The following is a 24878-nucleotide window of genomic DNA, read 5'->3' on the forward strand; positions in this document are numbered from 1 at the left end:
ACCTGAGATTTTCTGCATGCAGAGCAGATACTTACACTAAGAGATGTCCATCTTTTCCACTTTCATGCCCTGTGATTTCTGAATGTGCTCAGTTAGAAAAAACTCAGCATGGTCATCAAAAGGGTGGAAACAAAGAAAAATAAACTAAAATATAGTTCTACATGTAGTGCTAATGTACAAAATATCATACTTGCAAAAGTTACTAATTCATCTTGGTGTAATGGTTAAGAGTGGCAGCCTATAATCTGGTGAGCCAGGTTTGATTCCCCACTCCTCCTCCACATGCAGCCATCTGGGTGGCCTTGGGCTAGTCATAGTCTTGTTAGAGTTGTTCTCATAGCACAGTTTCTCTCAGAGCTCTCTCAGCCTCACGACCTCACAGGGTGTCTGTTGTGGGGAGAGGAGGGGGAAGGTGTTTTTAAGTGGCTTTGAGACTCCTTTGGGTAATGAAAAGCTGGGTATAAAAACCTTCTTCTTGTAATGTAAAGTCAGGTGTCCAATGATACAAATACACATTAAAAGTACAAATTATATCCATACACGCATTAAAAGTGTACATTATATCCAAATACAAGAACCACCGAACATGAAACTCATCATGCACAGAATGAGTTTAAAATGGGGGGGGGGGGGGAGAGAAATAATTATATGTCTGTTAAACAGCAATGATATTAAATTTAAATATTTTGTGGAATTGAAATAACTACCTTTCTCACACTGTGAATTCACCCATGAATATTTATGACTACTTACTCCACAGGTGAATATCTCAGTGTGAGTATGGAAGTTATCCCAGTTCCATTTATTTAAAAATCTTTTTTTTAATTGTTGATTAACAAGCCAAAATAGACATAATTATTTTTCTCCTCCCTCCTTACTTTAATTTTAAGCCCATTTTGTGTATGATGAGTTTTATGTATATTTCTGTTACATTTATGGAGCATTCAGTTTGGATTTTACCACTAAGGAAGGTTTTTAGCCAAAAACGCATTTGGTATATTTCTTGTACATGGATAATTTGTCTCTTTTAACCTGTAAGTTTATGATTGCACTTTGTCTTTCTGTCAGGATTAGGTATTCATGTGCAGAACTATGGGATTGAGTTTCTTAAATGACAGCACTTTTGAATATATAATTAAATTATATTGGCTATTTTGTACATTAGCGCTATGCACGTAGCAAAGATCAGCAGTGTGAACAATGGATCTATTATGGTTTCAAATCCATGTTTCAACTCACATAAGATACATAATATCTGCCTCTGTCTATGCATTCTGTATAGCGGAAAAATCCACAGTGAAAGGAATTTTATGTTAAAATTGGATTTAAACCCTCAGAATTGAAAAATCCATCTATGGGATTCACTATCTTCCCATTTTTTGCAGTGGAAGGTCAATTTCCGTCCATACTATGCTTGTGTGTGAAATTCCAGATTTCATGCTCTAAATCTGAGTTCTAGGAAATCTCCGGTGACTCAGCACAGTTTCAACATTTTGGGGTGCTGCTATTTCTCCAAACTTAAAATCCCCACGAGATTTTATTTCTGGCACCTTGTGCTATGTCACATAGAATCACAGAATCACAGAGTTGGAAGGGGCCATACAGGCCATCTAGTCCAACCCCCTGCTCAACGCAGGATCAGCCCAAAGCATCCTAAAGCATCCAAGAAAAGTGTGTATCCAACCTTTGCTTGAAGACTGCCAGTGAGTGCCAGGTTGTCTGAGATATGTGAGTTGATTTAAAAAAAAAAATCTTTCCTGCCCTTGGTATGTTGCGTGCAAAATTCCGAAACGATTGCGTGCTAAACATCTCTCCCCCACTTCTTCTTCTGCAGGTATTGAGGAAAAACATGGGCTGCCATCCTTGGAGCTTATTTTCATCAACGAGGAGTAAGAATGAAGCCTGTCCATCTCTAATGGACATTTGAACCCATGCAGGTCACAATGAGATAAAATGTAACCTCAGGAGAAGCCAATCTCAGATGGCAAAGACCAGGGGAGATCAGTTTATGGGGAGGCTAATGAGATGCATGACAGAAAGAAGGGATGACTGGGGCTTCGTATCATTGGTATCAAAATGCAAAAGTTGACTTCTTGCAGGCAGCTGACCACGGGAGCTGCGGGGATGAATGGTTTCTCTACTTCAGCCTAATTACCATTGTAGTGGAAAGAATGCATCTTTCCAAACGGAGAAAGGAAATTGGTGGTTTCCCAAGTCCTTTTCAGTGTTTTATGTTTTTCGGTATCTCTACCTTGCTTAACAGGGCAGTTGACGGGAGCAGTTAACAAGACCTGGCTATGATTATCCTAATAAGCGTGGTTGCAAGTTTGTGTGAAAAGGGCAATGCAATTTTTCCCCCAAGCTTCAGCATGTACCGGCAACGAAGCTGGAAAATACTCCGTGTTGCCCTCTTCATTAAAAATGTGGCTGTGTGTATTGAGAGGCTCACACATGCTTTCCTAGGAAGCAAGGTAGCAGTGCTGAAATCATAACCCAGGGGTAGTCAAACTGCGGCCCTCCAGATGTCCACGGACTACAATTCCCATGAGCCCCTGCCAGTGAACACTGGTAGGGGCTCATGGGAATTGTAGTCCGTGGACATCTGGAAGGCCGCAATTTGACTACCCCTGTCATAACCACTGAAAGGGCGTTGATAAGAAGAAATTCTTACATTTAATGATGCATGAACTTTTCTTTTCTTATTTTTTTCTTTCCTTTTTTGACATAGGAGCTAAACTGTTCAGGATGCTCCCCAATTTTGGAATCCTCCCATCTATTCAGCCTGCTCGTGAACTTCATAGCCCTCCTGATCTGATTCCTGTTTAATTTTGATTTCTCCTCATGTCAATTGAACCCATGAGATAATTTTCTCCCCATAAAACTTCCATCAGCAGCAATATTATTATTGCTGTTGTTATTCTATGTCAGCGTCATATCAATGGTATAATAAAATCATCAGCATAAAATCCTTTCTAAGGAAGAAAGGAACTGGGCGGACCAACAACAAAAAAGACCAAAATGCGGGAATGATGCGGGAGAGAAATAATCATCACATAAAACTGTGCCAGTAGGTGGGAACCTCCACATTCAAGGATGGTCAATCTGTGAATCCCAGAGCCAGGAGGCAACATCCCAGGAAGACATCAGCATCCTTGCCCTATTGTTGGGCCTCCAAAGGAACTGGCTGCCCATTCTTACCCTTAAAAAAAAAACTGGACATGGAAGATGGAGATTTAAAGATCTGGCCATGTGTACTTATTTAATAACTATTTATTTTACATATCTTAAGATATATCTAGCTGGTCTGAGTTAAGAACTCTTGACATGGCTTTATCCTTTCCTTGCCCATAATTTCTCTGCTGCAGCATCTTCCTCCTATCCCCTGCCTGTCAGCCCCCCCCCCCCCCACTACAATGTTCCAGCACATGTTTTCATTAATGTACCCTGTGGGAAGGAAATCCACTTAGAATCACAAATGAAGTGGGGTGGGGGGGAGTAGCACATTTCCCCACTCTTCTAAATGTCCATCTCCCACAGCTGTGTTCCAGTGAAAGAGCTGTAATTTAACATCTGCTTTAATTTTTTCCCCTCTTTTTAGTGCCACAGCTGCCAACTTCAGCTCCCTGATGCATTCCAAGGTACTTTGAAAGGCCGCATGAGTCCTTTGTAAAATGGCATTCAAATTGGTGACAGAAAACAACTTTAAAGCACTACAATAATGATTGCGCTATTTCCTCCCTCTTTTCCCCCTGGTTGAAGAAGTGCCGTGCTCAGCGTTTCAAGGAACGTCATGCTTTATGAGAGGGTTTGATGTGGCTTTAATGCTCCTCAAGGGCTGCTGTTGTAAGCTTCACTTTAATCGCGTCAAAGGACTGAAGGGATATGGGTCCCATTTGTGGTCTTGGGATAAGGGATGGCTGATTTATAAACCCTTCCTTGCTAGCACGGTCTTTCTGCCCGTGCTGACTCACAGCTCAATGCTCAAGCCGTCCCAATCAACAAGCGTTATGTATGAGAAGATGTAAAAATTCATTTTGACAAGGCTCGAAAGGAAAGCAAGGCAGGCAGTCCTTGACTCCTTTCATTGGAAGGAACCTTGGATTCAGCGGTGTGCAGTGGTTAGGAGCGCGGACTTCTAATCTGGCAAGCCGGGTCTGATTCCCCACTCCTCCTCCACGTGCAGCCAGCTGGGTGACTTTGGGCTCGCCACAGTACTGATAGAGCTGTTCTGACCGAGCAGTAATATCAGGGCTCTCTCAGCCTCACCTCCCTCGCAGGGTGTCTGTTGTGGGGAGAGGACAGGGAAGGCGACTGGAAGCCACTTTGAGACTCCTTCTGGTAGAGAAAAGAGGCATATAAGAATCTACTCTTCTTCTTTTTCTTCTGCATTCATGCATGGGTTGCTTTACCTGAGCTGCCTCATCCAATTCCTTCTTGCTTTCTGTTGCAGTGCAGTCCTGAGCAGAGTTACACCCTGCAAAGTCCGCTGAAGTGCAATTCAGTGTAATACAGATGCTCCATTGTTCTGTTTTCTGCATTTATTTTGATACTTTTGAAACTTTTCTTCCCAGCAGAGACACCAAGCGACCTACAAAATATGAGGATTTAAATAAGCCTGTGTTGGGGTGGAGGGTAGAACATTATTGGAGTTGTAATTGGAAATTTTAATGACTGTTTTATGGGGCTTATATTTAGTTTTAAACTGCCAGGAGCCTTTTGGGCAGGGGTAGTCAAACTGCGGCCCTCCAGATGTCCATGGACTACAATTCCCAGAAGCCCCTGCCAGCATTCGCTGGCAGGGGCTTCTGGGAATTGTGGTCCATGGACATCTGGAGGGCCGCAGTTTGACTACCCCTGCTTTTGGGAGTGGCGGTACAGAAGCCAAATAATAGATAAATAAATAAACATCATATCTTGGGTCAGTCCTAGATCCACTGTTTTGACTCACTACCCAATTTTCATTGCTGAGTCTAGTCTGACCCAGTTTATTTCACCTGGAGCCACATAGCAGCTGCAGCATTTGGACAATCAGTGGGAGCCCAACTTGTCTCAGAACTGCAGTGTGGGGAAAGGAAGGGCTATCAACTCTCTCATGGCAATGGTTCCCTTAGCCAAAGTAGCACAGAAGGAAGGCAGGTGCCCTTTCTACCTTCACCCCACTGGAATTCCAAGCCATATCCAGCTTCCACTGATTTCCAAAATGATATTCCTGCAGCTGCTGTACAGCTGCAGGGAAAGTAAGTGGGATATGGACCCATCTCACCCCAAAACATATTGTGTAGTTTGGCCCCTAGGGACTCAGGCAACAAGCCATGGGACTTTTAGGTTCTTGTCCTTTGACTCACATGAGAAACTCACGCATCTGGCTCACACTAGAAGCTCAATCACAATGTGACCAATAGAAGCATTCTGTCCAGATTTCATCTAGTGACCAGAAAGATGTTCCCCACCTTTGTCTCCTTCAAACTTTGTATAGACAGTCAGCACAGTTTGACAAAGATTTTGGTCCCCCTGTTCATGTGCACCCTCCCCCACCTTATTACTGATACACAGGTGTTCACTAACAAAACACAGGCAAAATAAGAACTTTGTATGATTGTACATGTGGTTGCTTCAAGATTCTTTTATCTGTGGTGGGTTAGCAAGTGCACCTCTAATGAAGGGTCCTTTGTCTTCCCTTAGAACATGAATGGTGTACACATGATAACCAACAAAATTGGAACTGTGAGCTCCAAAACCAATGGGCAGCATCTACCTCAGGTAAGAACAGGATACCCCCTGTGCAGAGACAGAAATCAACCCAAGGTAGCCCACATCTAGAGGAAACTGTACTCTGTGCGTGGATCATCCATGGGATTGTGGTTTCCCACCATAGAATCATAGAATCATAGAGTTGGAAGGGGCCATACAGGCCATCTAGTCCAACCCCCTGCTCAACGCAGGATCAGCCCATAGGAAACAGAAGGGCTGGAATTCTTGGAATGTTGATCTGAACTACCTGTGTACTTTTGATGTTTGAGTCTTTCACTCACTTTGTTCTCGATCCCCTGGATAATGTTCTAAAAATTATCTAATTATCTATTGTTGGTCACATTATCTACAATACTGCTCATTTATGAAATTTTGAATGTAAAGAAACATTTTGAAAGCAATATTTATAACTGATAGACATTTTGGCAATTTATCTGCTGGATACACTCTCCTTGTAGAATCTGTAAAAAGATATGTATGATAAAATCTTCATTAATCATATGACCATGTTGTAGCTGCAGTGTCAACTACCAGGTGTCACCTGGAGACCTCCTGTTGATATCATTGATCTCCAACAACCAAGACTAGAGAGCCAGTTTGGTGTAGTGGTTAGGAGTGCGGACTTCTAATCTGGCAAGCCGGGTTTCATTCCCTGCTCCCCCACATGCAGCCAGCTGGGTCACTTTGAGCTCGTCACAGCCCTGATAACGTTGTTCTGACCGAGCAGTAATATCAGAGCTCTCTCAGCCTCCCCTCCCTCACAGGGTGTCTGTTGTTGGGAGAGGAAAGGGAAGGCAAATGTAAGCCACTTTGAGACTCCTTCAGGTAGAGAAAAGAAGCATATAAGAACCAACTCTTCTTCTTTGAGACTTCAGGTATAGAAAAGCGGCATATAAGAACCAACTCTTCTTCTTCTTCAGTAATATCAGGGCTCTCTCAGCCTCACCTCCCTCACAGGGTGTCTGTTGTGGGGAGAGGAAAGGGAAGGCGACTGTAAGCCACTTTGAGACTCCTTTGGGTAGAGAAAAGAAGCATATAAGAACCAACTCTTCTTCTTCTAGTTCTAGTTAAGTAAATGGCTGTTTTGGAGGGTGGACTCATCTACTCCCCAAACTCTGCCCTCCCCAGACACTATCCCCCAAATCTCCCAGATATTTCTGCAGAGCTGAAACCCAGAGCTGGCAACCCTATTTTATGCTCATATTTCAGTTTCTTCCTTGAATGCTCAGTAATAGTGATGGCAGGAGTTTCTGCTCAGTCCATCGACAAACGATTTGCCACTGTATGGAACAAGAGGGCTCTTTGTGAGTTCCCCAATGTTTCCTGATAGAGAGGATCTGTCAGAATTTCTACCAGTGCGGTTTGATAGGATTAGGGTTAATTTGCCTTGTCACTTGACCATTGGTGGCCTCCTTGAAAGTGGTTGAGTGTTGAAGCTCGCTAGCTCCAAAAGACTTAAAGTCCTGACTGAGACTTTCCATTTCCACAAAGTTCTTATACTTGGATTGTTCGTAATCTGCAGACATTCAGAGGCTTCAGCAAGGCCCAGTCATGATTCCCTGAGTCATGAAAGAAAGATTTCTATTTCATTTCAGAAAGGACAGAAATAGACCATATCATGGTGATTGACTCATAGCTTAAGAATGATCCTTGTTGGGACACTTATCCCTCTTACCCAGGGAGTCTTTCTTCCTAGGCAAGCCTAACTTTCGTAACACCTAATGAGCCTTCTGACATGGCCAGCCTAAGGTTGGCAGCACAATTAATGATCCTGTTTTAAAGAAACAGCTTTTCGACTGCCATGCTTTATTTATTTTTCCTCCATGACTAACAGTCCTCAATTTCAGGATGTTCTGAGTCATCTGGGAGTATCTGTCATAGTCTGCAGTTGTGGAATAGCATGGTCTTCATTCTACAGATTATGCATACATATATACATATACAGTGGGGTGAAGTTGAATTGAATTTGACAGCATTCCCTCCATCCTGATACAATATATAATTTCCAATATACTTTCTGCTGCCTGCAGCTCATCTATGAATATCCCCTAGACGCCAGCTGATCTGTCCTGATGTTGCCGATGGTTCATAGATATTCCACCCCTCAGTAATGTGTCTGAAGTCACAACTAATTTATGGCAACCCTCTAGGGTTTTCAAAGCAAGGCATGTTCAGAGGTGTTTTGCCATTGCCTGGCTGGATTTCTTTGGTGATCTCCCATCCTAGTACTGACCAGTACTGACCTTGCTTAGCTTCCATGATCTGATGAGATCAGTTTAGCCTGGGCTATCCAGATTAGGGATTACTGAGGGAGGAGAGCCAATTATGTAAAAACCAGGCTGTCAGAACTGGGAAGGCTGAAAGATAGTGGTCCCATCAAAAAGATGTGCACACATAAAGTAGGGCACAGTTCTCCTCTTCTTTAGCAATACTCCAACTAGGGTTGCCAACTCTACATTGAAAACACCTGGACATTTTACAGATGGATTCTGGGGAGAATGGGGAGAGTGGGGTTTGGAGAGATACTGTAGTATCTACTTTCCAAAATAGTCATTTTCTCCAGGGGAACTGACCTCATATAAATCCAGGAGATCTCCAGCCACCATCTGAGGTTGGTGACCCAACCTCAACCTTTCCCTTCATGTTGCTCTTGGTGGTCCCCCAGCCCCCAGAAGCAGCATTTCAGGGGGTACTTTAGGCTGCTTTGAAAAGGGGGCAGCTAGAGAAACAGTACTTTAGAGCACAGAGCCAACCTTTTATGTTGATGGTTGGGGGGTCTGTGGAACAACAAGGGCCAAGGAGATGGTAGGGGAAGGCTCACATATTGACTAGAGGTGAAACTGGGGACATTCTAGCTGAAAAGAGATGAGGAGAGGGCTTGAAAATATTGATTTAAATAGCTTGGTGGAGGGGGAGCTGGTCTTTGTCCTAGGCAATTGTCAATTCAAGGGCTATTTTTCAAAACCTGCATTAGCATGGGCAGATTAGTAATGGGCAGCTGATTTCTTTTGAGCGAGATGAACTCACAGAGCCGAGATTGTTTGTACTTATAGAATGGGTTTTTTTACAGGCTCAGATTCTTGTTCTCCCACCCAAACCTCAAAATCTGGACCTCCGCAGTGAACACCGCTATCAGTCCCACCACGACCAGATGGTCTGCAAGTGCCTCTCTCTAAGCATTTCCTACGCGGCCACCATTGGGGGACTCACCACCATCATCGGCACCTCCACTAACCTCATCTTCCTAGAATATTTTAACAAGTAAGTGATGCACACTTCGTATATCCTCATTGACCAGAAGTGGGGTGGAGCCAAGATCCAGAGACCTGGTTGAGCCTTCTGAGATACGGTTTGTATGTCTTTCAGCAGACCTTCTTCATGGTAACTGGGACCAAAAGAGGACAGCAAACAGAATGTCGGTTCCAAATACTTAGTTGGATTTGGAATAAAAAAAGGGATGGCATCCTAAGACTGATAGGCAGTCTAGATAGGGTTGTCTGCCCAAGGTTGAAAAATACCACTAGATTTGAGGGGTGGAGAGTGAGGAGAATAGAGTTTGGCAAGGCGAGAGACTTCAGTGGGGTATATAATGCCATAGGTTTGGCCACATTGTGGCTCTCAAGATGTCCATAGAGTACAATTACCATGACACCCTGCCAGAATGAAGCTGGCAGAGGCTAATGGTAATTGTAAATCATGGACATCTGGAGAGCTACAGTTTGGTGGGGTCTACCTTCCAAAGTGGCCATTTTTTCCAAGTGAACTGATCTGTCTTGCCGGAGATCAGTTATAATCCCAGGAGATCTTCATCTATAGGTTGAGGATTGGCAACCCTACATGGATATAGTCAGCTGGCTATTATGGCTGCCAGGACTTCTCCCTATGGGCCAATGGCAAGGCATCCCAGTGGTAAGAAGGGTCCATGTGGTCAAGGCAACACCTGGCCTATCTATGAAAGGAGATGCCTGGCACACCTGAGTCCCAAAGTCCATGTGGCTAAGCATGGGGAATTGGTTTCAGGCTTGCCCAAGGCCTGCACTGCCAGGGGAGAGGTGGCTCCTGGCATGCCCATGTACTTAATGGCCAAGGAAGGCAGTGCTTGGCCTGCTGGAGGCCTGCACAATGGAGACTGTCTGTGCATGGCTTGAGAAGAAGTGGCCAGCTCAGAGACAGGAGGGAGAAGGCATGGAAATTGTATGCTGTGGGCAAAAATCCTTTGCCTAAAGAAACATGTCTGAAACCAGCACTAGCCCTGAATTATTGATGGGGAACTGAAGCCAAGGCATGGGCTGCCAGATCCAGAAAAATACCTGGAGATTTTGGGGCGGAGCCTGAGGATGGTCAGGTTTGGGGAGGGGAGGGACTTCAGGAGGGTATAATGCCATAGAGTTATCCTTTGAAAGCAGGCATTTTCTCCAGATGAGATTATTTCTGTTGCCTGGAGATCAGTTGAAAACCCATGAAATGTCCAGCTACATCCTGGAGGCTGGCAACCCTAGCTGTAATCCTACAAACACATTGGGAATAATCTCCATCGAGAAGACCTTCTTAGGATTGCTCCCATAGTGGCTTTCCAAATGGGCTCTTGGCTAAATGAAAACTTGAAATGGCTTGTGCCCTGTCCTAGTTCAGTAATCTTAACAAAATGGGTGGGGGGAGGAATCTATTTACACGTCCCTTCAGTTCTTTATCTTTACACACTCTGGAACAAAGAGGAGGGGAGCTCCGTTTGCTTCTTAGATAGCTCCATCTGTTCAAGTAATTAGTTCTCCCTGCAAAGTAATAATCTTCAAAATGCAATATCGTTACTTTTTTAATGTAGCAGACAATATAAAGAAAATTAAATTGAAATTAATGAAACCAAAGACTTCTCAAGAAAAATTATCAAATTTTATGAACATTTTTGTGTAAATTTACTGTTAAAGGTTTTTTTTTTAAGAAATGCTTCAGAAGGTCAGTAGAATTTCAGTCAGATACTTTGAAAAGTATTACCGAGAGCTCCGCAAAATAGAATCCAGGCTAAACTTTCAGTGCATGTTTGTACAGCCAGAAGGAATGCTGTCTCTGTGGCTCTCCTGAAGGCCAATTCACACAGAGCTATGCTCAAGATTTGTTTTAATGTGCCCATAAAATGTAAAGTAAATGCATGGCAAACAGGGGATTTAAATCATGTGTTCCATATAAGTAATCTGACTTTCTTATTATTGTTACAAGTAGGGGGAAACCCAGGAAAATTCATGTGGAATGAGAGATCCAGGTCTTCCCATCTTCACCATTCTTGGTTACCATTGCCTCTACTGCAGGGGTAGTCAACCAAGAATGGTTACCATGGGAATTGTAGTCCATGGACAGCTGGAGGACCACAGGTTGACTACCCCTGCTCTACTGGATACAATTTTTGATATTTCATCAACCCTGGGTAGAGTTGCCCATGTCTGGGAGGATGGGGTGGCTGGAGATCTCATGCTACTATGACTGACCTCCAGGAGACAAAGAACACTTCAACTGGAGAAAATTGGCCATTTTGGAAGGGGGACTTTATGGCTTTATGCCCCATTGAAGTCCATCCCATTCCCAAACTCCTCCACCAAAATAACCAGCTCTTTTTCAGCCCCAAGCTAGCAACCCTAAACCTGGGGCTATTCCCCAAGTTCTTAGAGCCATAAATGGTGGCCATGACTGCACTGTTGCGCTTCTGTCTGAACAGAAATCCAGCCCTTGTCTATTTGAGATGATAATTATGCTTACAAAAAAAAATCCCAATTGCAATGCCTTATTATTCAGCGTGAACATAGCTCAACATTAACATGATCAGAAGAAGTAATGAAGTACTGGGTTGCCATCAGCTAGAGCAGAATTAAGTAATTAAAGAAAAATCTACACAAGGAAACTGAAAAGTATTTCCCTGGAGCCAAAGTTACAGTGACAAGGGCACCAGGAGGACCTTTCTAAGAGGCCGTTCCAAAGACCACTCAACATGACAGTAGAAACCTTCTTTCTGGTCATTGCCCTCATCATCTCCAAAGGCAGAGACAAGGGCATGTGATAAGAGGAGGGGCTGTGACTCAGTGGAAGAGGCTCTGCTTTACATCCAGAAGGTCTCAGGTTCAATCTCCAACATCTCCAGTTAGAAAGTTCATGTGAAAGACCTCAGCTTGAGGCCCTAGAGGGTCACTGCCAGTAGGATTAGAGACAATAAAGACCTTAATAGACAATTTTAGTATAAGGCAGCTTCATGTGGGACCTTTGTGAATGGGTAGCAAGACTAGGATCACAGGCAACTTCCTGTTTAGTTGATACTTGGTGAAGAACCCAATTTTATTTCTGTACACAGTGAAATCGCTCTAAGGTTAGTCTTATCTGAACAGACAAGGGAATCCCTGGGTATTTGAGCCACATCATCTTGCTAGCCCTTGTCATTTATCTATGACTCTTGGGAAAGTATAAGATTGACAAACCATATGTCAGTCCACCATATCCCTACCTCTCCCCAAGTCTATGCATAGAATTCTGCTTGTTTGAGAGAGAAAGACAAAAATTTCCATAGCTCTAAAGCTATCTGTTTGCAAAAACACATTTTTATCGGCAGCTCCTGGGGTAAAGCAGCTTGATGGAATTAGGAGCTATTTGAGTAGAAACGCAAACCGGGAGGGAAAGGGCTTAAGTTTCTACTCTCTTTGTCACCCACTTCTTCCCAGGGCTACTTTTCATTGTTGTTGTGTTTTCCTTGTTGAGATTTTGTTACGCTCATCTCTGTGTGTTCTGAGCCGTTTGCCTCTAATTGCCTCTTCTACATCACTAGACTTATTTTCCCAAGCCTCACCGGTATCTCTGTTAGCTTCTGAGGTTTATGAAAGCTGATGGCTAGTAACTCTGGGATGTCAGCTTTTGACTATGAAGACTGCAGCCAGCTGAGAATGCATCATGGGAGTCAGAATGCATCATGGGAGGGGGGGGGAGATAAAAAGGCCCTACCCAGGCTGTGGACCAGATAAAAATCAGAGCCCTCTGTGCCAGCTCAGTATAAAGGGGCAATGACTTGGGACTTCAAGACTGTCCTGACTTGTGTGTGTGTGTGTGTGTGTGTGTGTGTGTGTGTGTGTGTGTATGGGTGTGTGCTTGCTTGTTGGTTACACTCCTCCACCTGTGTCACATCTCTATGCACTTGTTGAAATTACATGTGTGCCCTTGATGGCACTTTTTACCTAACCTTTTCCTTTCTCTGCTTAAAGAGATGATTCACACAAATTATGCCTCCATCGCCAATTAAGACATGTATGTGAGAAGGGCAATCTCAAGTGTGTCTCTGTGTTTATTATTTTTTATAATTATATACATTTATATAATATTGCCTGATATGGCCCATTTTAGGGGAATCTATTTGCAGATTCAGCTTGCAGTCACTCAAGCCTATAGAACTGTGATGTATCCACCATGTGTGACCCACACCTAAGGCAATAAATTTATGAGGGAATATAATACGATGCATTTTTTGATACGACATATATAATGCATTTCCTTGTGATTGAGGGAGAGAGAGATTATGCATTTCCTTGATCATTTATGAGATCTTTTGCTTTACAGCCATTATCCCAATGCTGATGTGGTAAATTTTGGAACCTGGTTCTTATTCAGCTTCCCGATCTCTCTCATCATGTTGGTGCTGACCTGGTTCTGGATGCACTGGCTGTTCCTGGGTTGCAAGTAAGTGGTGCAAGAGACGTACAAGACTTCCTTGATCCAGAATAGCTGATCACATGGCACTTCCTAGGTTTGGCTAACGACCAGTGAGATTTAAACTTGAGCAAAACCTCAGCAGTTATTAGTCCTAGAACCTCTGAAAACGAAGAAGAAGAAGAGTTGGTTCTTATATGCCGCTTTTCCCTACCCGAAGGAGGCTCAAAGCGGCTTACAGTCGCCTTCCCTTTCCTCTCCCCACAACAAACACCCTGTGAGGTGGGTGAGGCTGACAGAGCCCTGATATCACTGCTTGGTCACAACAGCTTTATCAGTGCCATGGTGAGTCCAGGGTCACCCAGCTGGCTGCATGTGGAGGAGTGCAGAATCGAACCCGGCATGCCAGATTAGAAGTCCACGCTCCTAACCACTACACCAAACCGGCTCTCGAGCAGAACAAGCATTTTATTTGTTTATTTAAAGCAATAATAAACCACTTTTCTCCAAAGTCTCAAGACCCAATGCAAATACCATTTGTAACCAAAACTATACTATATAAACACACATCTGTACACCGCCCGTGGCGCCGCGGGCGCCACGGACTAAATAAAACAGTAAGGGGTTCTGGGGCAGGATGTGTCCGTGATGAGGAAGGGTCCGGATTGGACCCTTCCTCATGACAGACAACCGGAGGGACCAAATGGCAGGCGCTTCTGGTCCCTCCGATTCCCAGCCCCAGCAACTGCGAGCCGCGCTCTGCGCGGCTCGCAGTTGCTCCCGGCCTGACGCGGTGAGAGGCGCGAAGCGTTTCTCGCAGCGTCAGGCCGGCCCCCAAGGAAGCCCCCGCCGCAAACACAACACAAGACTCAGCCGCCGAGAAGCTGCAGAAAAAAAAGAAACACCCCCGGAGGAGCCTTTCGCCGCTAGCGCGACGAGAGGCAGCAGAAAAAAAAACCCCTGTAGGAGCTCCAAGCCGCCGCGCCGACGAGAGGCAGCAGAAAAAAATTAACCCTGTAAGAGCCTTTCGCAGATCCAAGCAGCAGAAGCAGCAGAAAAAAAAACCCCTGTAGGAGCCTTTCGCAGCTCCAAGCAGCAGAAAAAAAAACCCTGTAGGAGCCTTTCCCAGCTCCAAGCAGCAGAAAACAAAACCCTGAAGGAGCCTTTCCAAGCTCCAAGCAGCAGAAAAAAAAAACCCTGTAGGAGCTCCAAGCCGGCACGCCCACGAGAGCTAGCAGAAAAATAAAACCCTGTAGGAGCCTTTCCCAGCTCAAAGCAGCAGAAAAAAAAACCCCTGTAGGAGCTCCAAGCCGGCACGCCCACGAGAGGTAGCAGAAAAAAATTAACCCTGTAGGAGCCTTTCGCAGCTCCAAGCAGAAGAAAAAAATTAACCCTGTAGGAGCCTTTCGCAGCTCCAAGCGGCAGGGAAAAAAAACCCTGTAGAAGCCATTCGCAGCTCCAAGCCGGCACGCCCACGAGAGCTAGCAGGAAAAAAAACAAACCCTGTAGGAGCCTTTCGCAGCTCCAAGCAGCAGAAAAAAAAAACCTTTAGGAGCCTTTCGCAGCTCCAAGCAGCAGAAAAAAAAACCCTGTAGGAGCCTTTCCCAGCTCCAAGCTGGCACGCCCACAAGAGCTAGCAGGAAAAAAAAAACCCTGTAGGAGCCTTTCCCAGCTCCAAGCAGCAGAAAAAAATTAACCCTGTAGGAGCCTTTTGCAGCTCCAAGCCGGCGCTCCCACGAGAGCTAGCAGAAAAAAAACAACCCTGTAGGAGCCTTTCGCAACTCCAAGCAGCAGAAAAAAAAACCCTGGAGGAGCCTTTCGCAGCTCCAAGCCGGCGCCCTGGGAGCCCCGGCAGCCGCGCACAGCGCTGCTGCTGGTGGCTCCCTGCCCTCATGGCCCCAGAACACAATGGAGCCGCCGGGAAAGCCGCAGAAGAACAAAAAAATGCAGAGGAGCCGCCGCAGCCCAGCACACCACACCTGGTGCTCCTCGGCAAAAACTACGAGACGCCGAGGAGCCGCCGCCCGCCTCCTCTTTCAGGTAGCCTGTCCCTCGCTCTGTCCCTCGCCTGCCGCTCGCTCTGGTCCCCACCTGCTAGCGCCCATTGTCTTCTTCATACAATGGGCTTTTTTACTAGTATAAGCATAAAAGCATAAAGCAACACAAGGCAAATAACAGTACTGAATCTCCTACACATCCCCTATAACACCTTTCAGCATCAGGATGCCAGATCCCCATCGGGGCTGGAGGAACCCCTGCTTTGCTGTTGCTTCCTGCATATTGGAGGTTTCAGAAAGTGGAGGAAATCCCCCCCCCAAAAAAATAAAAAACAAGAGCTGCTTTCACAACAATTCTTGACCTCCCTGGACCTCCTTTCACCAGAACCAAGAAGAAGGTCCTGAAGTGCTGAAATCACCCAGAGCAGATGGATTCATATGTATCTTCAAGGAATGAAGGAGTGTTTTCATCCTTTCACACTGTCACAAAATAAAAGCTTGTGATCACTGCTTAACATGTATAGGAACCAGTTATTAAGCAATAACTTATACCCTTAAGCAAAAACTTAAGCCCTTTCCTTCCCGGTTTGTTTTTCTACTCAAATAGCTCCTAGTTCCATCAATCTGCTTTACCCCAGGAGCAGTGATAGATTCATGTCTACATAACCTTACATGACCTAAATCCACATTGGCATAGGAAAAGCTTTTCCCTCAAACCTCCTGAGATTAATGGGGGAGAGGTTGTACCAGAATTGTCCCTTGTCACGTTTAAGATGGGTTGTGATGAAGAGTGGAACACCCATTCTTCACAATTTACCTCACAAATTCTTTCGTCTCCTACCACTGATACTTTTGCCATTTTTTAATGTTAAGCTTGTTCTTAGCTAGTGCATTAATTTTTTAGTAGTGTATTGTGTATACATTATTTTTAGGGCTTTTTTTTAAAGCCGTACCTCACACTGTGAGCTTTTAATGTGGAAAACCAGCCATTAAAATTGTATTAAATCATTTTCATGCCAGTTAGCACATGAATAGCTGGAAGATGCTAATAACCTCCAGTTACAGCTAGCTTTACCTGGCTTTGAATGGCTCCGTAGGCTTTTAATGTACAGCCTCCCGAGCCTTCTGTTTCCCAATAAAAAACGAGCCGTAATAAATCAGAAATAATTTATAATCCTTCTGCAAGTCCCAACATGATTCACAATTCTTTCAACGCTTTCTCAAAAGGTATTTAAATTCTACATTGCAATTCTAAGAATCCAGCCTCACTAAAAAAAATCCATATGAGAATTAAAGTGCTAGCAACTTATTATGAAACATTAGCAGATCCAGAGGCTTCTTAATCTTTGGTTCCAGTTTTAGGTGGTTCGTTCAAGAATGTATTCAGCTAGAAAGTGAGCAGGGAAACCTCTTCACAGCCAATGACTGGAAGAGATGCCATGGAGAGAAAAGAGTATTTTCTCTAACCCAGGAGTCACCTCACTCTAGTCCAGGGGTAGTCAAACTGCGGCCTTCCAAATGTCCATGGACTACAATTCCCAGGAGCCCCCTGCCAGAAAACGCTGGCAGGGGGCTCCTGGGAATTGTAGTCCATGGACATCTGGAGGGCCGCAGTTTGACTACCCCTGGTCTAGTCAATGGAATCTTATCTATTTCTAAGTTTTTGTTCTGGTACTTGCATTCTGTGAGAAAGCTCTTGGCACGTTGCAGAGCAGGGGAAATGAAGCTTCAAGGGACTTAACCAAAGATGTCCCATTAAGGTCAGGATCTCCGGGTCCAAGTCCAGCCACACGACTGCATGATCCTTCCCTTAAACTTGAAAACGGCGAGAAATAATATTTCCTTGGACAGGATTATCAGCATACCTGATACTTCACAGAACAAAATAAGGAAAAGACAGGCCCCTTTCCTGATAAGCTTGTAGCCTAAAGACAGACAGTGAATGAGGCAGACAGAGAGAACAGAGGGAGATAAAAGAAAGATCCGACAAGAGAGGAATGGGGTTAAATATAGTTACAGTCTGGGATGAGGGTCAAGACAGGGATGTATAAAAATAATTTCATTAATTTGGTTTTATTTCAAAATTTTAGACCCCACTTTTCTCCCACTGAACAGGCCTCACTGGGGCATACATCAATTTAAAAACAAGTACAATATCACAGTAAAGAAAGCACAGGCAAAAGGGAGCCAGTCACAGACTTCACTCATGGCCAACCAGTGGCACAACGAAAGACTTCTTCTTTACAGAGAAGGTTGCCAATTGTGGATTAGGACATTCTTGGGCATTTGGCAGAGGAGCCTGGGGACTGTGGAGCTTATGGAGGAAAAGCAGGTTCAGCAGGGAGGTGATGCCATAGAGTCCACCCTCCAAAGCATCCATTTCCTCTCCAGACCCCATCCCTGGTGTAGCTGCAACCCTCTTTCGCATCATTCCCCTCTGGCATCCTTCATGGCAAAACACACTCCAAAAACAAACTCCAAAGTCACTGCCTGAAACCAGAACTGCTTCCCTTTTCAAACCCTACCACCCATGTGCTCCATGGCCCTTGACATATTGGCAGAGTCTAAATATGCATGAAAACTGAGAATATTCTGATTGAGAACAAAATAGGTTTATTGAATAGTAGGACAAACTGTACAGGGGAGAGGAGAGGTAGAAGCCTGTCTAGGGAAGATAGAAGAGAGGAAGAGAACAAATTAACTGTGATCCACCTTTAGGTCCCGACCCATACATTGGGGATCGCTGCCATAGGGCAAGACTTCAGTAAAAAAAAAAATTCCACTGGAGAAAGTAACACAGCTGCAAATGGTTCTAAAAGAAAAACAAACTGGTCATTATCTCAAATTGGTCATCATCAGCCATCTTGGTGTAGTGGTTAAGAGTGGCAGCCTTTAATCTGGAGAACTGGGTCTGGTTCCCTACAACTCCTCCACATGCAGCCAATTACAGTTCTCTCAGAACTCCCTCAGCCTCACCTACCTCACAGGGTGTGTGTTGTGGGGAGAGGAAGGGACGGTGACTGTAAGCCATTTTGAGACTCCTTTGGGTAGTAAAAAGCAGCATACAAACCCCCAGCTCTTCCTCTACTTCAAGCAGACTGACATAAGAGGAGCATGTTGGCGTTTAGCAGCACAGTTACAAACAACAGAAGGGCAAAGAAAGACAAATAAGTAGGAATGGTTGTGGCAGCTCCAATTACATTAGGATGTCCAGTCTCCACAATACACAACAATGTTCTCCTTGATCTCAAGGGATGCTCCTGATTTGCATATATATGTAGATGAGATTACAGTTCACCCAACCATATAATGTGCCTGTTATTGCCGTTCTTAAACAGAAGCATAAAATTTATTCACTGGTATGGAAAAAGGCAGAAGCTGTTTGGTTGTGACATTTACCCTTCAGTTACACTGAAGTGGATTTTTCAATTACTCACAGCTTACTTGTTCCTGTCAGTAAATAGTCTAGGTCAGGCGAGGCAGCCTCTGATAACCTTCTTGTCCAACAGCACGATGATTCGGAGCCTGGAAACCTTCACAATGGCATTGGCTGACGGTCCTCCAGATCAGTGGTCCCCAAACTGCGGGCCGCGGCCCGCTGCCGGGCCGCGAAGGCCATGGCGCCGGGCCACGGCTCCCTCTCCCCGCCCCCCCCCTGCAGTAAAAAACTTCCCAGGCCGCAAGCTTGCGGCCCGGGAAGCTTCTTACTGCGGGAGGGCGGGGAGAAGGAATCGGGGCCGCGCCCCAATGCCCTGCCGGTCCCCAACCTCAGAAAGGTTGGGGACCACTGCTCCAGATAATTTATTGTCGTCCCAGTTTTTTGCTATTGTCTGATGCAGGGGTAGTCAACCTGTGGTCCTCCAGATGTCCATGGACTACAATTCCCATGAGCCCCTGCCAGCATTTCCCCTGGTCTGATGTGTTTATCAGAAGGTATTAACTGGAGAAGAGCGGAGTCCTGTGTTACGTGGCTAGCTTAAGAAGGCACCGCTTCAGACTTCTTGGCAAATCACTGGGCAAACAGTGCAGGCTTTCTTAGGGGTTCCTGAAACCCCGGGGTGTCTTGATGGCCTTGGAAGGGTTTCCTGAATGAGTGGGAGTTCACCTTGAAGATCAATAAAGTTTTACTTTGCAGGACCTGACGTATCTGAGGAAATATGTTTACACTAGTAACCAAGCCCGCTGCAGGTAAATGCAGCGGGCGCTAGGGACTCACTGTCGGCGGCGGCGGGCTGGCCGACGGCTTGGTCGGCGGCGGCGGCGGGCTTCTTTCGGCGGCGGCAACCTGACACGGCGAGAGGCGCGAAGCGCCTCTCGCCGCATCAGGCCGCCAGGCAGGGAACCCCCAGCAGCCGCGCTTCGCGCCTGCCGATTGGTCCCTCCAATTGTCTGTCGTGAGGAAGGGTCCAATCCGGACCCTTCCTCATCACGGACAAAGCCCACCTCAAGGCCCCTTAACGGATTATTTAGTCCGTGGCGCCCGCGGCGCCACGGGCGGTTTAAAGATACGAAAGCTTATACCTTGAATGGGATTTTGTTGGTCTTAAAAGTGCCCCTGGACTCAAACTTTATCCTGCTGCTTCTGACCAACACAGCCACCAACCTGAGGGAATAGTCTGATATAACCAGTGAAGAGATATTGAAGTGACAATTAAACAATGACAATTAAACAAATCAGGACAAAGGCTCTGTAAACTTCATAAACAATAGCATGGTGCGGTCAACTGAAGTGAACAACTTTACTTTTCATTTGATCAGTCTTTGTTTACAGTGTTATATTAAATATAGGAGTAGAGAACTTTTGACATGTTCTGATGCTATTTGGCCCTTGTGCTTCTTCTTGCTACCGCTGTTCTTTGGTGCCATTGCTTCTTCTTTTTGTTTGACTTCACTCTCCTTGGATTCCTTTGTCCTCAGTGATTTAGGAGTCTTGCAATCCACAGTCTGCTTATTTTGTTTATTATGCAGGGAAAGTTAAGTAACCACGCCAGGCTTTTTTGGTCTGAGAGCCAGTTTGGTGTAGTGGTTAGTAGTCTGGCAAGCCGGGTTCGATTCTGCACTCCCCCACATGCAACCAGATGGGTGACCTTGGGCTCCCCACAGCACTGATAAAGCTGTTCTGCCCGAGCAGTGATATCAGGGCTCTCTCAGCCTCATCCACCTCACAGGGTGTCTGTTGTGGGGAGAGGAAAGGGAAGGCGACTGTAAGCCGCTTTGAGACTCCTTCGAGTAGTGAAAAGTAGCATATAAGAACCAGCTCTTCTTCTTCTTAATGCCAGAGGGGGCACCGGGGTGGATACAAAGGCATTCAGAACAACCCAAAATGTCATAAATGCAGAGGGAGTATGTTTCAAGGCCGATTCTTAAATAAGGTCGCTGGAGTCATCAGACTATCAACTAGTTGCCTTCTCTCTCATTGTTCCAAATTATCCCCAGTTTCAAAGAGACGTGTTCGGTGAGCAAGAAGAAGAAGACCAAACGGGAGGAGATGTCAGAGAAGAGAATCCAGGAAGAGTATGAGAAATTGGGAAGTATCAGGTAAAACAAATGTAACGGTTGTGTATGGGACCATGGACCAGGAACCCAAGTGGACAACAGGGCCAAAGAAATAATGAAAGCCAGGCTTTTGGTTGGGGCCAGTGAAGTAGCAACATCTACTGGGTCCTCCATATCAAAAGGATGCCCCCAGATCATACTCTAGCTCCAGAAGAAGATAAATTGAGATAGTTGATTGATGCTGCTATTCTGATTTTGATATTAGATGTTCTATTAAATTTTTAAATTTTATCTATTTAAGATTCTTAAAATTAACTTTAGTGAATTATTTATCTGTCAGTGGAATACGATGTGCACCACTTTGAGCCAGTTTGCTGGGTAGGGTGGTATATAAATCAAACTTTCACTTTTGGATTAGAAGAGACACATATAGCCCTTCTGAGGACAGGTAGGCAAGTCAAAGCACATGTTCCATGCAACAAATGCCCATTTATTTCAGTTGCACTGAGATAGAGCGAGCAGGCTGGTGATCCTTGGCCTGAGAGACATGTGCTTGGCCTCAGGCAGGGCCATAACCTTCTCGATCCTGGGACCAACCTGGTGGGATGAGCTCCCGGAAGAGATGCAGGCCCTACAGGAACTGCCACAGTTCCGAAGAGCCTGCAAAATGGAAATCTTCTGCCAGGCATTCAGTTGAGAACACTGAGCTAATAGATCACCATCAACAGGGCCCTCCTCTATAACATTCTCCCACCCTAGATTAAGAAGGGAACTGCTCCATCGACAACCTGGCAGCTACAGTGAGCTGAAATACTTTTAATGGTCTTAATGTTGCTACATGGTTTTACTGATTCCTTTTTATTATATCTTGTTGTAAACCACCCAGAGACAGCTGTGCCATGAGGGGCAGCTATCGAAATCAAACAGATAAATAAATGGATGTTGTACTCAAGGCCTCAATACTTTTCTTCTTCTTCTTTTTTAATTTAATCTTGTCCAGTTATCCTGAGATGGTGACTGCATTCTTCTTCATCCTCATGACATTGCTCTGGTTTACAAGGGAGCCAGGGTTTGTACAAGGCTGGTCATCTTTGTTTGAAAAGTAAGTTCCTACTTGGGGGCATATGTTTGGACTTGCACAGACTAGGTTTGCTGGCAATAAATTCCCAGCTGGTATTGAGAGTGTCCCACCTTTGCAGTACTAGACCCTAATGGATGGATGGATAGATGGATAGATGGATAGAGCAAATAAAATAAATAACAATTGTAGAAGCAAAATGAGATTGCCTGTATTCCTATACTAAGGACATCCATTGCTGATTGAGTCTGTGGCCCATTATGCACAGAGTGGAAGGTCCGCATTCGGGGTGGAATGGCCGCGATTAAAATCACCAATTATGCAAAAATCACCGGCGGCAACCGGGCGCAGAGTCAATGTATGCCACCAAAAAAGCTGCGTTAGCGAGATGCGGAAGAAAGTGGAACTTCCCGGGACCAGGAAGCAACCAGAAGTGGCTCCAGAGTAGCCACGTGCATAATCGGCTGCTCTGGGTTTTGCTGCCGTTGCGTTCCATCCCGTGCGTAATCGGTTTGCTTTGCTTCTTCCTCCTCTGCGTTCTCCATGCCACCGTTTCAGCGGCCGTGCATAATAGGCCTAACAGGACACCTTTAAGGGGCATCCTGGGGAGCATCTCCCATCGAAAAAGATCTTGGGTTGGAGAGCAAGTTTTACTGAGAGAGGGTATATTCAGGGGTGTACTCTTCATAATCCTAGATGATCAGCACCCAGAAAGCGGGGTGGGGACACGTTTTAGGACCTGATGGAAAAATCCAAGGTGTACAGTTTATGGTCCTCTTGCAACAGACATCGAGAAGTCTTGCAGACTTAATGGTGCATAACTGGGCTCAGAGCACATTTCAAGAACGACTGGAGGTCATGGGAACAGAGAAGCAAAAGAATTAAAATAACCACTCTCCTTGGAAGTATACAAGTTGGCTACTGATCCCTCCCCAGCAAGAACTGGAATGTACCGGTGCTCTGAAAGGCCCAGCACAGAAGAAAAATAGTTGTCCTTGTAGTAAGAAGAAACAGAGTAGCTTCCTGATTCTCTTTCCTCTTGGAAAACAATTTCATGTATCTTCCCTAGGAAAGGTTACCGGACGGATGCTACAGTCTCTGTCTTCCTTGGCTTCCTCCTCTTCTTGATTCCTGCAAAGAAACCTTGCTTTGGAAAGAAAGGGGCAGGTGAGAGGAATCCAATCTGTCTCTACGCTTCATGCATCTCTCCTAGGGGTCTTCAACCTAAGAAGCCTTCCATGATAAGCTCACGCCTGCATGTGGCTAGAATTAGTTGCAATGCAATGAGCTTCACCATCACACTGTTCTCACTTCCTGTATTGGTTGGTATTTGTGGCTTTTGCCTCAGGTGAGTGAGAAGCAGTGATCCATCATGGTAGCCTCAGCCATTCAGAGTTATCAGGGATGCTCAAGTTTATCTTGCATTCATTCATTCATTCATTCATTCATTCATTCATTCATTCATTCATTCATTCATTCATTCATTCATTCATTATTCATTCGATATACTGCCCCTTACTTTGACACCTCTTGCAGACTCACTTTGTATCCAGCAATAACTGTGTGCTGGGACAGTGAGAGAGAAAAAAATGAATTGTAACTTTTCAGGCAGTTGCATAAACAGATAAAATAAAAATCGATGGAAGCTGCAGAGGGGTTCCGTGTAGCATATATCAGTGGTTCCCAGGCTTGCTTGGAATGAAAAAAACAGAGCAAGGCCAGTTCAGTGGAACTTCAAATCCCTGGGGGCCACTTTCAGAGTTTCATGGTCTCCTTTAGAACCCACAGGTTGGGCAATGCCGGCATACATGATTGATATCAAATCTCACAGCAAACATCCAGTGAATTCCTTTCAGTGAATTGAGGCCAGAGCAGTGGTCGTTGTTTCCTGAAGTGCTGATATTCTGCAGAGTGTAGAAACAAGTTTTGTCCCAAGTCTAATGCTCACTTTTACTTAAAAGCCAGCTGGGTGTAGTGGCTAAGAGCAGCAACCTCCAGTCTTCAGAACTGAGCACAATTCCCCACTCCTCTTCCCTATGCATTCAGCTGGTTGGCCTTGGGCCTGTAAGAGTTCTCTCAGAGCTCTGTCAGCCTCCTCTCCCTCACAGGGTGCCTGCTGTGGGGAGAAGAAAGAGAAGGTGATTGTAAGCCACTTTGAGACTCCTTCAGGTAGGGAAAAGAGGCATATAAGACTAACTTCTTTTTCTACCTCACAGGGTGTCTGTTGTGCGAAGAGGAGGGGTAGGCTATTGTAAGCCACTTTGAGACTCCGAGTAGTAAAACAGCTCTTTTTCTTCTTAAACCCTAATGATCCATTGATACTACTGGAAGGTTTTGATGAGCATTTAAAACAAACAAATGTGGATCAGGCTTGATGATCTCAGCTGTTTTGTTCCTGTTTAAGAACAGGGTACGGTGCACATAAAAAAAGTTGACCATGTGATTCCCACCAGCCTAGGTTCGTCATATATTGTTTGCTAGGAACTGCGGGGGGGGGGGGGAATTGGCAAGTTTATCTTTCTGCAGGAGGGATGATGGCATGGCTTAGCTAAGCAAGGTGGTTACTTGGATGGGGGCCCACCAAGGAAGGCTCTGCAGAGGAAGGCATTGTCCAACCACCTCTGCTTCTCACTCATCTTGAAAACCCCTTGAGAGGGTTGCCATCAGTCGGTTACTACCTAAAAGTATTTGGTGGTGTATGTTCTCTTTTATTTTCGACCCACACAGAAGATATTACGGAATCTACAGATGATAACTCAGCAGAGCCAATCATCACCTGGAAGGACTTCCAGAAAACAATGCCCTGGGAGATCGTGGTGCTGGTGGGAGGAGGATATGCTTTAGCGGCAGGATGCAAGGTAACATAAGATGCTTCAGGATAC

General features: G+C 45.1%; 1 protein-coding gene across 1 annotated transcript in view; it reads left to right on the forward strand.

The window, feature by feature from the left end:
- Positions 1-24878, forward strand: part of SLC13A4 (solute carrier family 13 member 4) — a 52771-nt gene that overhangs the window by 20511 nt on the left and 7382 nt on the right. The window contains exons 5-13 of the mRNA XM_077339895.1: positions 1835-1889; positions 3599-3638; positions 5683-5760; positions 8822-9012; positions 13336-13455; positions 20859-20960; positions 21919-22020; positions 23066-23163; positions 24724-24854. Of these exons, the coding sequence (XP_077196010.1) occupies positions 1835-1889; positions 3599-3638; positions 5683-5760; positions 8822-9012; positions 13336-13455; positions 20859-20960; positions 21919-22020; positions 23066-23163; positions 24724-24854 (917 nt within the window). The remainder of the gene's footprint in view (positions 1-1834; positions 1890-3598; positions 3639-5682; positions 5761-8821; positions 9013-13335; positions 13456-20858; positions 20961-21918; positions 22021-23065; positions 23164-24723; positions 24855-24878) is intronic.

This window comes from Paroedura picta, chromosome 5, assembly GCF_049243985.1.
Source record: "Paroedura picta isolate Pp20150507F chromosome 5, Ppicta_v3.0, whole genome shotgun sequence".
NCBI classification, from domain to species: Eukaryota; Metazoa; Chordata; class Lepidosauria; order Squamata; family Gekkonidae; genus Paroedura; species Paroedura picta.